This window comes from Pongo pygmaeus, chromosome 2, assembly GCF_028885625.2.
Source record: "Pongo pygmaeus isolate AG05252 chromosome 2, NHGRI_mPonPyg2-v2.0_pri, whole genome shotgun sequence".
Classification (NCBI taxonomy): Eukaryota; Metazoa; Chordata; class Mammalia; order Primates; family Hominidae; genus Pongo; species Pongo pygmaeus.
This window is the reverse complement of record NC_085930.1, coordinates 104,097,651-104,113,508: the sequence shown is the minus strand read 5'-3', so window position 1 is coordinate 104,113,508 and position 15,858 is coordinate 104,097,651. Positions and strand designations below refer to the sequence as shown.

Genomic DNA, 15,858 nt, shown 5'->3' with positions numbered 1-15,858 from the left:
GTTGCATGAAACTGTTGGCTTCTGTATAAGAGAGCATGGGGGTAAAAGGCTTGATCCAACTCGGGGTAGATGTTTTTGACAGTAGCTCCTGGAGGATAGTATGTGACTGAACCACTGGAATTGCTCAAGTCTGAATCTGCTTTTCTTTTTTTTTTCAGGCTCTGTGTGCTCCGGGATGGAGCAGGTGTGCAGAGGGTGAGAACCCAGCTCTGGGACCAAGTCACTTGCTTCCTTACTTAGCAAGACTATCGACTTGAGCAAACTTGGGCCTGGGATGAGGATGTCTGTGGGCCTCTCGCTGCTGCTCCCCCTCTGGGGGAGGACCTTTCTCCTCCTGCTCTCTGTGGCTGTGGCTCAGTCCCACTGGCCCAGTGAACCCTCAGAGGCTGTCAGGGACTGGGAAAACCAGCTTGAGGCATCCATGCACTCAGTGCTCTCAGACCTCCACGAGGCTGTTCCCACAGTGGTTGGCATTCCTGATGGCACGGCTGTCATCGGGCGCTCATTTCGAGTGACCATTCCAACAGATTTGATTGCCTCCAGTGGAGACATCATCAAGGTGAGACTGGATATAAAGCATAAATGAGGAAGAGTTCTCATCTTCCATTTTAGTTTTGGTGGCTTTTCCTTTTCAAGTCTAAGCTCCACCAATTCTGAGCTCAGTTCTTCCAGTACCCCCTTAGAAGAGGGACAGCCACTGATGTTCATAAGAGAATCCCTGTATACTTGGAATAGCATCCTAAACTTTATTCTTGTTCCTATTCTGAGGGCATAACCATGTAATAGTCTTTACTCTGGAAGTTCTACTGAACACTGATTTAGGGATTTGTTGGAAAGGTCTGTCACATGTATAGGGAAAGGTTACCTTTCGTAAAACAAAGAGTTAAACCAAGAAATATAGGACTTTTATGCTTTGAACTTACTTTTCAAAGTAAGATATAAATAAATATAGGAGTTCTGCTCTAATTTGCTGATGTATGTTTGCTAATGTAATTGATCACTTAAGAACCAAAATTAGTACCCAAACTTCAGCCTTGCACCATATCCTTTGGAGAAGCCATCCAGAGAACAATGGAATCTGAGACCTGTGTAGAGAAGAGTGTCTTGGTTGACCCAGGATAGAAATCAGGTGAAATAGGAAGCTTTTGTGTGATGAAGCACCATCTCTCTGTCTGAGTTTGTGGAACCATGGAATTTCCCCTAGATCCTGAATGAGTTTGTTTCATGGACAGGTGGGTGGGATGTACCCCTCAAGTTATGAACATCTTCTAGAGCAGAAGTCAGCACACTTCACCCAAGCTGGAGTGCACTGGCATGATCATGGCTCACTGTAGCCTTGACCTCCCAGGCTCAAGTGATCTCCCACCTCAGCCTCCCAAGTAGCTGGGACTGTAAGCACATACCAGCACACCTGGCTAATTTTTGTACTTTTTGTAGAGATGGGGTTTTGTCATGTTCAAGCTAGTCTTGAACTCCTGAGCTCAAGCCATCTTCCTGCCTTGGCCTCCCAAAGTGCTGGGATTGCAGGCATGCACCACTGCACCAAGCTCCAGACAGTAAATATTTTAGGTTTTGCAGGCCATATGGTTTCTGTCAGAACTCCTCGACTCTGCCTGTGTAGTGTTAAAGTAGCCTTTACGATATGTAAATGAATGGGCAATAAAACTTTACTGTGGATACTTTTTCTTTTTAAATTTTTTACACTTATAGTCCCATTCTGACTTGAAACAGATTTTTGAATTTCATAAGAAGTATTCTTTTACAATTTTTTTTTTTTTTTGAGACAGGGTCTTGCTCTGTTGTCCAGGCTGGAGTGCAGTGGTACAGCCATGGCTCACTGCAGCCTTAACCTCCCAGGCTTAAGCCTTCTTCCCTCTTCAGCCTCCCAAGTAGCTGGGACTACAGGTGTGCACCACCACACCCAGCTAATTTATTTATTTATTTATTTTTGAGATGGAGTTTCGCTCTTGTCGTCCAGGCTGGAGTGCAGTGGCACAGTCTTGGCTCACTGCAACCTCCGCTTCCTGGGTTCAAGTGATTCTCCTGCCTCAGCCTCCTCAGTAGCTAGGATTACAGGCACACGTCACCACGCCCAGCTAATTTTTAAATTTTAATTTATTTTAATTAATTAATATTGAGATGGAGTCTCTCTCTGTCACCCAAGCTGGAATGCAATGACACAATCTCAGCACACTGCAACCTCCACCTCCCAGATTCAAGTGATTCTCCTGCCTCAGCATCCTGAGTATTTGGGATTACAGGCGTGCACCACCATGCCCGGCTAATTTTTGTATTTTTGGTAGAGACAGGGTTTCACCATGTTGGCCAGGCTGGTCTCAAACTCCTTATCTCGGGTGATCTGTCTGCCTTAGCCTGGCAACACCCAGCTAATTAAAAAAAATTTTTTTTTAGTTTGGGCGTGATGACTTACACTTGTAATCCTAGCACTTTGAGAGGCTGAGGGAGGCAGATTGCTTGAGCCCAGGAGTTTGAGACCAGCCTGGGCAACATGGTGAAACCCCAACTCTACAAAAAATACAAAAATTAGTTACAAAAAAATTTTTTTAGATAGGGTCTTACTCTGTCCCCCAGGCTGGTCTCAAACTTCCGGTTCCTGCCCTACAGCATTCCTTCTCTAGAGGTGTGGCCTACATGTGAACTAAAAGTATTCTAAGACCTATACTTTGTTAGGTATTTTCTGTATGTTCTCTGCATTCAGACTTCTACATACATTTAGTGTTCTGGCTTTCTGTTGGTGTGTTTAAACCACCAAAACAGTGGTTTAACTGAACCAGCTTGTTTTGCTCAACATTTTTTGGCCAGGAATTCAGAGAGAAGGAACCTTATCTCTGTTTCACATGGTACTAGGTAGAGTGATTCACCTGGGGCTGGGGAATTCACTTCTAAGTTGGCTCATTCATGGCTGGCAAGTTGATGCTGCCTGTTGACAGGGAGCTTAGCTGGGGCTGTTGGTCATTGTCCTTGGTTCTTCTTCATGTAGACCTCTCCATGGGCTGCTTAGGTGTCCTCAAAGCACGATAGCTGGATTTTAAGATCAGATATTTCAAGAAATAGGAAAGGAAGCTGCCCAATCTCTTAAGGCCCAGAACTTGCACAGCAACACTTCCATTTTACTCCATTGGTCAGAGCACACATAGGCTCTGATGGGTGTTTACCAGCTTGCCCCCCTGACCCGTAAGCCCCAGGCTTCTAGATTAGAAATGGCCACACGTTCTATGCCACTCTTCCCTTGCAGAGGTGAGTCTGTGCCCTTTTCCCTGAATCTGGGTGGACCTCCCCTTCAACCTGCTCCCTTCTTGTGCTCGCCTCCTTTTCCCTGTTGGTCACCTTCTTTTTAAGCCATGGCTTGTTCTCAGAGTGACCTTGTGGTCTCTGGGGCAACCGTATTTCTGAAGATCTTGGCCCATGTAGCAGCTCACATGTAGCAGTTCACAGAGCTCTTCCTAGTTTGCAATGTGTTTGCATAAAGTTTCCTTGTAATCTTTGTAATATCCCAGCAAGCCAGATGCTAATCTGACCAGTAGATACAGAGTGGTGGCTCTGGAAGGTACATTTCTTGCCTAGCTTCAGATTTAATCCTGAATATCCATACCCTGCATTGGTTGCCTTTGTTCCAGTAGCCATTGGAATGTTTTACATGGATTAATCTTGGCCAGAAGTGCCTTGAACTGATACAGCAAACTAGATATTTGTTGTATTTGGCAGAGAGATGTTTAACAGGCTTATTTACCAGGGGGGGCGAAGAGATTTTACTGAGAAAACAGGATTTTATCTGAGCATATTTATCTGTGGAAAGCAGACCATTTAGTAGCTGATGAGCTTGTAGGAAAACAGATGAATATGTGTGACTCTTCATTCCGGTCTTAACCACCAGGATTATATGGGTTGGGGAGTCAGAAGGTCAGAAAGCCTGATCTTGTTCCTAGAGCTTTGGTTTCTGCATCTGTAAAGCAGGATTTAGAAAGTCTTTATATTAAAGGAATTTTTTTTTCTTATTATAATAATGATGCATAAATGTACATTGTGGAAAATATAGAAAGGGAAAAAGAAAATCTGTGGTTTCTACCATTCAGAGTGAAGTCCTCTACCGTTTTCTATGCTCATCAAGAGATGTTCATGCCACATACACACACAGACATCTTAACATATTAGACAGACCTAGGATCATAGTGGATATATTTTTTAACCTTTTTTTTTGAGACAGAGTCTCACTTTGTTGCCCAGGCTGGAGTGCAGCGGCACAATCTCGGCTCACTGCAACCTCCACCTCCCGGGTTCAAATGATTCTTCTGCCTCTGTCTCCCGAGTAGCTGGGACTACAGGCATGCGCTACCACACCTGGCTAATTTTTGTGTTTTTTTGGGGGGATGGAGTTTCGCTCTTGTTGCCCGGGATGGAGTGCAATGGTGTGATCTTGGCCTACTGCAACCTCCACCTCCCGGGTTCAAGCGACTCTCCTGCCTCAGCCTCCTGAGTAGCTGAGACTATAGGCTTGTGCCACCACTCCTGGCGCGCACACACACACACACACACACACTCTTTTTGAGATGGAATCTTGCTCTTTCACCCAGGCTGGAATGCAGTGGCGTGATCTCAGCTCAGTGCAACCTCCACCTCCTGGGTTCAAGCTATTCTTCTGCCTCAGCCTCCTGAATAGCTGGGACTACAGGCATGCGCCACCACGCCCGGCTAGGGTTTCATCATATTGGCCAGACTGGTCTTGAACTCCTGACCTCGTGATCCACCCACCTCGGCCTCCCAAAGTGCTGGGATTACAGGGGTGAGCCACCTTGCCCAGCCCACATTTTGTATTTTTAGTAGAGACGGGGTTTCACCATGTTGGCCAGGCTGGTATCAAACTCTTGACCTCAGGTGATCTGCCTGCCTCGGCCTCCCAACGTGCTGGGATTACAGGAATGAGCCACTGTACCAGGCCTATTTTTTTTTTTTTTTAACATTTTTCATTCACTGTAGCTTGAGTATTTTTTTTACCTGTAGTCATTAAATGTTATGTGGGAATGTAACTTTTAATGGCTGCCTAATATTCTTGGTTTTTTTTTTTTTTTGGAGACAGGGTCTTGCTCTGTTGCCCAGGCTGGAGTGCAGTGGCGCTATCATGGCTCACTGCAGCCTCCACCTCCTGGCTTAAGCAATCCTCTCACCTCAGCCTTCCAAGTAACTGGGACTATAGGTGTGCGCCACCACACCCAGGTAATTTTTAAATTTTTTTGTAGAGATGGGTCTCACTTTGTTGCCCAGGCCGGTCTTGAACTCCTAGGCTCAAGTGATTCTACTGCCTCAGCCTCCCAAAGTGCTAGGATTATAGACATGACCATCACGCCCAGCCTGCCCACTATTCTTGAGTGTCTGAGGAACATTTCAGATATTGGTCCTAAGGATGCTTGTTGAGGCAACCCCAGTCATATCTTGGGCCCACTGGTACTGCCCTTCATCCAAGCTACTGCTTGCTTACCTCTTCCTAGGCTCCCCCTGCCTTTGTTCCTGACCTCTCAATTTGTTCTCCATATTGAGTCAAGAGATGTCTTTATCTTTCTAAAGCTTAAATCTATTCAAAATCCCTTTTTACTGAGCTGCACCAAGAATCGAACCCCATATGATCTGGCCTGTGACCTCCTCTCCCACATCTTTTTCTTTGTATACTTTGTCCTAGCCACACTGGTCCTTTTCTGCCCAGTGAACACACCTAGCTTAGGGTCCACCCCAAGCTTTTGATTCTTTCTTCTTTTGTCATGGGTATAGCCATATCTTTCAGGCTCAACTTGGACATCATCTGTTGGAGCCCTTTCCTTCCACCCTGGTAAAAGCAGCTTTCCCACAAAACTCTCTGTCATCTTCTTAGCAGATTTCTGTACTTGAAATTCTTGTTTTTTGTTAATCATGTTTGCCTTCCATCATATAGTAGGCCCTCAAATGTTTGTAGGCTGGCAAAGGGAATGAGGACCCATTTAGCACCTGCAAACCTGTTTTGGATTATCAAAGCCTGCCTTGCTGTATGCAGGGAGAAATGCTAGCCTGTGTTGGGGCAGCAAGAGACTAAGCTCACCTGCTGCCCCACAGTGTACTATGGCCTTGCCGTGTTTTGAGGCCTCAGGCCCTGTGACACACACACTTTCAAATGACTTCTTGTTGTATTTTCACATTGGAAAGTGGCCCCACCCTGTCCCTCTAACTCTTGACTGTGTGTTTATTGATTCATTCTTAGTACAAACTCACTGTTTCCTAATATTCAATAGTTTATTGCTCATCTTAATTATTGTGGTGTTCAAATTGTCACAGATTTGACCATTGGGAGCCCCTTTAAGTTGGTTCCTGTATTCTTGTGATATGCCCCTGTCAATCATTTGAGTGCTTCCTTAACTTTCTGGGATAAGATGCTCCAGGCCTGTCTTGTATTCACCCTCCCTCAGCCATTTCTTCAAGGAGCCTGATTCCTTTTTGTGGTGAATGTTATTGGGGGTTCAGATCTGGGTGCTAGGTGAGTTCATTGCCACTGGGATTTCCTTGCTTCTGTGAGCCGTTCAGCAGATAGTGTGGCTCCATTTTTAGATGACAAAGTGGTAGCTAAGTGACTTATCCCAGTGCACGTAGCTTGTAGGGACAGAGTTAGTTTGTAGGGAGCACCCAAGAGGCCTTTTTTTTTTTTTTTTTTTTTGAAATTGAGATGGAGTCTAGCTCTGTCGCCCAGGCTGGAATGCAGTGGCGCTATCTCGGCTCACTGCATCCTCTGTCTCCCAGGTTCATGCCATTCTCCTGCCTCAGCCTCCTGAGTAGCTGGGACTACAGGTGCCTGCTACCACGCCCGGCTAATTTTTTGTATTTTTAGTAGAGACGGGGTTTCACTGTGTTAGCCAGGATGGTCTCGATCTCCTGACCTTGTGATCCGCCCGCCTCGGCCTCCCAAAGTGCTGGGATTACAGGAGAGAGCCACTGCACCCGGCCCCCAAGAGGCTTCTTGAGCCTGTAGTATATAAGGTCTTATCTTCAGGTAACTGACCTGTGTTTATTTTGTGTGTCAGCATGCTTTGGAATTATAATTTAATGCTTTCTTCTAGTCAGTTTTAGAAGACTTCCCTCGTAGTTGTCTGTTACCCTGCCTCTCACCTCTGACACTGCAGGGCTGTGGAAGAGAGAGACACACTGGGTATGCCTTGACATGGGTGGTGTCACATGTGATGAGACGGGTTTGTACAACCTGCCATGCATGAGGGCATCTTTGAGCCAGAGCAGAAGCTGACCTATCATGGGGCCCAAAACTGATTGCTAAGTGAGTGGCTGGTTTACAGTTCTGGCTTTTGGAATGAAGGCTGCAGGACAACAGGTTTGGAAGATCAGGGCCAACCTTGGTGAAAGTGAAAGGAGAGTCTGAGTGAAAGGTGATGTCTGGCTGGTAAGCTATCATTGTTCCCTGTGTGGGGTTCTAGATACTTGGCATAGGACCTGTTTCGAAGTAGATGCCTAATTAAAGGCTTGCTATGTGATAAAGCATTAACAGAGGTGGAGCAACAACGGGAAGACATGTGGGACAGTGGTGGGTTGCAGAGCTCCATGTGGGGAATTTGAGAAGTTGTTGGGAGCACATGGAGTTGGGCTCCTCAGCAGAGAGAGGCCAGTGCCCACATGTGGCAGGGTTGTCAATTTGAGTGAAGGTAAATGGAGAGAGAAATGGGTCCGTAAGGGGCTTTTCAAAGGCTTTCTTCCCCAAGTATCAGAGGAAGAAGCAGCTGGCGAAGAACTGAGGTAAGAGGTACTGAGCCTGGCCTGCTTCCTCCTAAGCCCCATGTGGGATGTCCAGATGAGGGTTGGTCTATTTGGGCAGGGCTGAGTTGCCAAATGAAGACTCAGGTGGAACGTGATCTGCATGGTCTGTCCCAAGACCTGGTGAGATTAGATGGCATAGTTGTCATACTTGCTGACTGGTTAGGGGATATGCATGGGGGTTGACGGTAGAATAATCCAGTGTTTATAGCACACTTAGATGCTGGTCTGTTGAAGGGCTAGAAAATTAAGTTCTCGTTCTAAGTGAGCTGTGTTGACTGCCTGAAAAGCCTAGCCTGACCTGTGTGGGCTTCTGGTTACTTTATTTCAGGAGGTTGTGCTGCCTGGTGTCAGTCTGTTGATATACCCAACAAAGCGCCTGAAGCAAGTGCTTCGCTACATTTTATATTGGTGTATACTTTACAAGTCAGTCTGCAGGGTCAGGAGAATAAAGAAGGGACCTGCCTACCCAGAGGGTATAGCCCCAAGATCCTGGCTCTTCTGCGCTGCCCCACACCTGACACTCCTTCATGTTCTGACAGCCCTTGTCCAGTCAGCCTGGCCAGCACTTGTTGCTTAACCAATGCTGTCTCCAGTTCTGCCTTGAGAATTGGTATTCTGTTATTGACCCCAGCTTAACTCACACATGGACTGCTTTGACCAGACGTGTGAGAAGGGGCTGTGGGCTGCCTTGAGGTGCTGATGGCCAGCATAGCTTTTTTGAGAGACCTGTGCCATGGGGCCCCTGTCTCCTCTCTTGTGGCCTTAGGAAACCCTAAAGCAGATAGTCTTGATGTTTGCTCCCTTGAATCAGACTAGATGCCTGTATACAAAGCTCAGCCCAGCTCTTGACTGTCCTTGGCTCTCACAGCTACTTTTGGAGCTGAGAGGACCCTTTCTCCTTATCAGGGTCTGTGGGGATGGGTCCCACAGAAGCCAACCTGGCCTTCACTCAGTGGATCCTGGCCTGTCCTGGGATGGCCACAGTATGAGCCACTCTTGTCTCCCTTGGGTTTGGTGCTGGATCCCTGCAGGCACCTCTCCTCTGACTTGAGTGTGGGACTGGCTGAGAAATGTGATTATATGCCAGGAGATGTTCTAACCTCTCCTCAAAGGTGGTCATGGAGAGACATCTTTACATTTCATGAAATGCCCAGGCTGCCCCTCAGATGTCTCATTGTGGTAGAGCCTGCAAGGATGGCTTTTCATCCCTGCTTCCCTTTAGCCTTCTTGCCTGCAGACAATGTGGACCTTCCCTCAGCCCAAGATGTTGGCAGGCTGGGAGCAGCCCTTTCTGGGACTGTGCTCTCAGCTGCTGGCACGGTCCCCCAATTGTTCCCCTGAGAACAATGGGCACTCTCTTTGGCTAGGAAGGGGAGTTCATGAAAGGAGCATTTCTTTGGATGCTTGAGAGCTTTGTGGCAACCCCGCCTGTGTGAGATGAACTGCAGTTTCTTCCTGCCTCGAGTGGGTGTTCCCCATTTCTGAATGGACCCCTTGTGAACAAAGCACACTGGGAAGTGCGGGTTGGCGATGGAAGGCATCCTTGGGAGTGGGCTGTCAGAATGGCATTTGCCCAGACTCATCAACGCAAATACTTAGTGAAAATATAGGCTTCTATGTTTAAAAAAATCACTGACAAAGACTGAAAGAGAACATGACAAAGTAAAATAGATGATGTCAGAGCTCCAGATTGAAGGACTGATTCTGAAGATTTTATTAGTGGCTCTAACTGTGTTAAGCTGCCCTTTACTTTTTTGGGGAAAAAGACTAATTTTTGTTTTTAGATGAGAACAGTGAACATGAGATAAAATGCTTTGTAGCTCAGACCAGAAGGGCATTGACTGGGCTGAACGGTGTGTTCAGTATTAATCCTGTGGCGTTGGTGTTTGTGGCAGGGGCCAGGTTCTGCTTTGAGGTTTGCATGTCTAACAGCAGGACCAATGATAATCTCTTGTGGGTGTGGCTCTGCTAAGGCCACATGTACTTAACTTCCCTCATGATTTTTTACCTCAGGTGGGGATAAAGGCCTGGCTCTCTGACCTTAAGCTAGAGGATCTTCCTGTTGGTCTGTGCCATCTCCCTCTAGCACAGCCATGTGACTGCCCATGTTCCTCATTAGCAGAAGGCCACAGAGCAGATTTAGCTCATTGTCTTAGTCCATGGCACAGACACAGGATAACCCTGAGTGTGAGTCAGCACCAAGGCTAATACTCCATCAGAGGGTCCATCTCCTGCTTCCCTGAGCAGAGGACACACAGTCGGCTTGCAATGAGGAGGACTTGACTGCCTCATGTGGGAGTGCCTCCAGGGTGTTGTCTATGGTACCCAGCCATAGATGGCTGCAGGTTGGCCCAGCTCTGCAGCCTGACTAGGGATGAGGGAGCTGAAAGGTCAGGAATTGATGACCAGGTCTGAAGGAAGGCAGGGACTTTGCCAAGGCAGGCCTCTACAGGGTCCAGCATTGGGATGTCACAGGGCAGCAATCTGTATCACTTTGAAATGGATCTGTTGGGGGACATGGGGAAGGGCCCGGCCCGCACCTTAAGGGCTGACATGTCCAGAGGTATTGGTGGAAGGTGCCACCACAAAGGCCCAAAGTTCCCTCCAAAAGATTTGTAGTAAGAAGGAATGCTCACCAAATCAGTTTCTCGATTATGTTATTCTTAGGATCCCTCTTTACTGGCCATCATCAGCTGTGAAAGTGCTCGTACATCTGTCTAGAGTCTTTGCTTGCCATTTCTAAGTCCTGCAACTCCTGCATGGATAAGACATCATCTTGTGGGCCCTGAATGATAAAGCTTGTGTTTTCTTGCTTTCATAAGCCAATTATAATCATTTGGCCCTAGAGAGAGCCTAATTCTTCAGTTTTGTTTTTCAGCTATGCATAACTGACTCAGACTATGGGAGGAAACCTGCTTTTATGAGAACTAAGTAATAGAAGCTCCTCCACCCATTTGCTCTTTCTTCAGGTGTGGAATGGTACTGGCTTGGAGTGAGAGACTTTGCTTGAGTTTCATGGTGTTTTTTTTGTTTTTTTTGCTTGTTTGTTTTTGTTGTTGTTGTTGTTTTTTGAGATGGAGTCTTGCTCTGTCGCCCAGGCTGGAGTGCAGTGGCGTGATCTTGGCTCACTGCAAGCTCCACCTCCTGGGTTCACGCCATTCTCCTGCCTCAGCCTCCCGAGTAGCTGGGACTACAGGCACCCGTCACCACACCTGGCTAATTTTTTTTGTATTTTTAGTAGAGACAGGGTTTCACCATGTTAGCCAGGATAGACTCGATCTCCTGACCTCGTAATCCACCCGCCTTGGCCTCCCAAAGTGCTGGGATTACAGGCATGTGCCACCACGCCCGGCCATTTTTGTTTTTTTGAGACAGGTCTTGCTCTGTCACCCAGGCCAAGGTGCAGTGGCGCAATCATAGCTCACTGCAGCCTTGACTTCCCCAGGCTCAAGCAGTCTTCCCACCTTAGCCTCCTGAGTAGCTGGGACCACCACACCTAGCTAATTTTTGTGTTTTTTGTAAAGATGGTGTTTCGCCGTGTTGCCCAGGCTGATGGTGTTTAGTGCCTACAGGTGCTGTATCTTTATCAAAGTCAGTGTTTGATGGTCTATTGTGTGCAGGAGGGCACCAGTAAAGCAGCTGGAGGGAGTGTCCCAGAGACTGGGGAGTGACCAAAATGTTCAAATTTGGCAGTTCCCTGGTCGTTGATCATGGTGATTTATTGTGGGCATCACAGTGTTAGACCTTTGCTTTTTTTTTGAGATGGAGTCTCGCTCTGTCGCCCAGGCTGGAGTGCAGTGGCACGATCTTGGCTCACTGCAACCTCTGCCTCCCGGGTTCAAGCAATTCTCCTGTCTCAGCCTCCTAAGTAGCTGGGATTACAGGTGTGCACCAAGAAGCCCGGCTAAATTTTTTTAAAATTTTATTTATTTTTATTGTATTTATTTATTTTTTGAGACGAAGTCTCACTGTCCCCCAGGCTGGAGTGCAATGGTGTGATCTCAGCTCACTGCAACTTCCGCCTCCCGGGTTCAAGCAATTCTCCTGCCTCAGCCTCCCAAGTAGGTGGGATTACAGGTACCTGCCACCACACCCAGCTAATTTTTTTTGTATTTTTAGTAGAGATGGGGTTTCACCATGTTGGCCAGGCTGGTCTCGAACTCCTGATCTCAGGTGATCCGCCCACCTCAGCCTCCCAAAGTGCTGGGATTACAGGCGTAAGCCACCGCGCCTGGCCTTTTTTGTGTGTTTTTAGTAGAGATGGGCTTTCACCATGTTGGCCAGGCTGCTCTTGAACTCCTGACCTCGTGATCCACCCGCTTCGGCTCCCAAAGTGCTGCGATTGCAGGCTTGAGCCACCATGCCCGCCCCACTTCCACCCCCGCTTTTTTTTTTTTTTTTTTTTAGGACTGTGTCATGCTATGTTGCCCAGGCTGGGCTCAACTCCTGGCCTCAAGTGATCCTCCCGCCTCAGCCTCCTGAGTAGCTGGGATTATAGGTGTGAGCCACCATGCCCAGCTCAGTCTTTGGAACTTTTTGTGGATCTGCTCAGGTTTTGTGGTTTTGATTCTTAATGTTTTGGGATGCACTTTGTGGGTCAGGATTTCAGAAGCTGGTTATAGGCTTTTCAAGATCTTTTTTTCCTTAATGCTAGACTCACTTTCTATCTCAGAAGCACATCGTCTCTAAGGGTTGCCGAAACCGGAAAGTTTTCTGGCCTTTTGGGTGGCCTGTGAGCTACAGCCTGTGATCTCCTTAAATCAGGCTTTCTTGTGCAGTTTCTGCCTCCTGCATATGTGCCTAGTAACTGTCTGAAGGCTTCTTTCAAGACAGCAACTATAAGGTCAGCAGGCCTTGCCTCTCCCAGCTCCAAGGAAGTGTTGGTGTTTAGTGTTGGCTGGTAGAGTGACCTGAAATGCTGGAGGAGTTCCACAGTGGGACCAGCTTGTCACCCCAAACTCACGTGCCTCTGTGCCTCTGCTGCTAAGGACCTCACAGCCCCAATTCCTGCCTCTTTTCTGCCCTTCCTGGCCTGGCAGCCCGTAGAGGATTAGTTGTGGGTGGCTGTGGTACAGTAGGCAGAAATCTTTATACCAGGCAAACCAAGGACTCTAAGGGTAGTCAAAATCCCATGTGTAAATGTGCCAGGATCTAGTGCACCCATTTTATTAATTATAGAGACAAAGTCTCACTATGTTGCCGAGGCTGGTCTTGAACTTCTGGCCTCAAACAATCCTCTCGCCTTGGCCTCATAGAGTGCTGGGATTACAGGTGTGAGCCACTGTGCCTGGCCTAGTCCACCTGTTTTAGGTTGAAGAGGTGAAAGCAGGTCTTTGGGATCTCACCTGCAGCAGGTCCCCCACTTCCCCCATGCCCCTTAGTGTTTTCATCTACTTCTGGTAGACAAGTGTTGACAGGCAACTCCCTGAGCTTCCCCAGCCTCAGCTTTGTTTCTCTATATGATTTTGGCTCCCTCATTGCCTGTTGCCTTCCCACTTACCTTAGATGCTTTGAGCTTCTGTTTTGTGGTATGAACAGGGAGACAGGACCCCACTGTGCACTGGGTCCAAGGTCAGTTGGGAAGGAGAACTAGGGAGAGGAGCCTGGACGTGCCCTGGGCCCCTTTGTGCAGTAGCCTCAAATTACTTACTGGTTCTTCTCAGAGCCCATGGGAGCCATAGGAACCATTATTGGCAGAGTCCATCATGTGCTTGGCACTATAATCTTATGAGGTTGGGATTGTTTCCCTGATTTTACAGATGAGGACACTGGGGCCAAGGTTGGGTCAAGCGCCAGCCAGCCTGGAGCTGGGATTCGCAGTGAAAGATGGGCCTTCTCATGGAGTAGGAGAATGAGGATTGTTATCCCCATTGTTACGGGGATGAGTCCTGGCTTGTCATTGGGCTGCATCTGTGAGAAGGAACTTTCATATCCTGTTTCACCCTTAGGACCTGAGAAGAAGAGAAGTGATACAGAGCCTGTAAGTTTTGAAAGCTGAGGAGGTATCCAGAGTTCCTGTGGACTGAGGGGCTCCTGCTTTGTTAGGGTAGAGCAGGTGCTTTATCCCCAAGCACCTCCAGGGTGAGCTAAGCCCTGAGCTGAGTCCCTTTGGGAAGGTGGGGCTCCTAGTGGAATCCTCTGGAGACTGTGGACACTGCCAAACCTTCAGGCATGTTCAGACTTTCCAGGTAGGGGCTTTCCCCAAATGGCCTTGAAAATACAGAGGTGCCAGTGTGCCTGTGACTTGGCCAGGTTCCTTGTTGAAATTAGGTTTGTTTTGCTTCCTGTAGCCCTTCTATTAAAATGAATCATTGCTGGGCATGGTGGCTCACACCTGTAATCCCAACACTTTGTCAGGCTGAGGCAGGAGGATCACTGAAGCCCAGGAGTTCAAGACCAATCTGGACAATATAGGAAGACCCATCTCTACAAAAAAGTAAATATTGGCCAGGCCTGGTGGCACACACCTGGCTCAAGTAGTCCCAGCTACTCAAGAGACTGAGGTGGGATGATCCCTTCAGCCCAGGAGTTTGAGGTTGAGCTGTGATTGCACCACTGCACTCCAGTCTGGTGACAGTGAGACCCTGGCTCAAAAAATATATATTTAAGGGCTGGGCATGGTGGCCCACACCTGTAATCCCGGGATTTTGGGAGGGTGAGGCAGGAGGATTGCTTGAGCCCAGAAGTTTAAAGCCAGTCTGGGCAATATAATGAGACCCTGTCTGTACACACACACACACAAAAACACCCGAGCACGTGCCTATGTCCCAGCTACTTGGGAGGCTGAGGTGGGAGGATTGCTTGAGCCTGGAAGGTTGAGGCTGCAATGTGCCATGATCACACTACTGAATTCCAGCCTAGGCAACAGAGTGAGACCCTTATATATACATATATGTATATAAAGAATCATTGCCACTCAAAATGCTGCTTGGGCCTGATGTCACCAGTACCAAGACTGGAGATGCAGGGGTTTTAGAACATTCAGGTTAGTACATTTTCTTCCTGAGTTAGTACCCATGATCGTGGATGGACTGCCTGCTTCGGGGCTGTAGATCTAGACACCTGTCCTGCAGCCAGGTAATGGCTGGGACTTCAGGACCCTGGGGAGCCAAAATTTGCAGAGGGGAAAGCAGGTGACTAGGTTGGAGAGGCTTGGCTCTTATATTAGTCTGTTCTCGTGGTGCTATAAAGAAATACCTGAGACTGGTAATTTATAGAGAAAAGAGTTTTAATTAGCTCATGGTTCTGCAGGCTATATAGGGAATATAGTGGCTTCTGCTTCTGGGGATGCCTCAGGAAGCTTCCAATCATAGTGGAAAGCAAAGGGAGAGCTGGCACTTCACACGGCTGGCCGGAACAGGAGGAAGGCTGGGGGAGGTGCTACACACTTTTTTTTTTTTTTTTTTTTTGGAGACGGAGTCTCGCTCTGTCGTCCAGTCTGGAGTACCGTGGCGTGATCTCAGCTCACTGCAGGCTCCGCCCCCCAGGTTCACTGCCATTCTCCTGCCTCAGCCTCCCGAGTAGCTGGGACTACAGGTGCCCGCCACCTTGCCCCGCTAATTTTTTGTATTTTTAGTAGAGATGGGGTTTCACCGTGTTAGCCAGGATGGTCTTGATCTCCTGACCTCGTGATCCACCCGCCTCGGCCTCCCAAAGTGCTGGGATTACAGGCGTGAGCCACCGCGCTTGGCCTTATTTTTTGAGATGGAGTTTTGCTTTTCTGCCCAGGCTGGAGTGAAGTGGTACAATCTCGGCTCACTTCAACCTCCACCCTCTGGGTTCAAGCAACTCTCCTGCCTCAGCCTCTCGAGTAGCTGGGATTATAGGTGCCTGCCACCATGCCCGGCTAATTTTCGTATTTTTAGTACAGACAGGGTTTCGCCATGTTGACCAGGCCGGTCTTGAACTCCTGAACTCAAGTGATCCACCCACCTCAGCCTCCCAAAGTACTAGGATTATAGGCGTGAGCCTCTGCTCCCGGCCTACACACTTTTAAACAACCAGATCTTGTGAGAACTCTGTCATGAGAACAGCACTAGGGGGATGGTACTAAACGAT

General features: G+C 47.9%; 1 protein-coding gene across 8 annotated transcripts in view; it reads left to right on the top strand.

Moving 5' to 3' along the window:
• Positions 1 to 15,858, top strand: part of DAG1 (dystroglycan 1) — a 71,122-nt gene that overhangs the window by 45,911 nt on the left and 9,353 nt on the right. For all 8 annotated transcript variants that reach the window (XM_054481662.1, XM_054481663.2, XM_063661138.1 and 5 more), the window contains one exon: positions 159 to 559. In XM_054481662.1, the coding sequence (XP_054337637.1) occupies positions 275 to 559 (285 nt within the window). In that variant the 5' untranslated portion in view covers positions 159 to 274. The remainder of the gene's footprint in view (positions 1 to 158; positions 560 to 15,858) is intronic.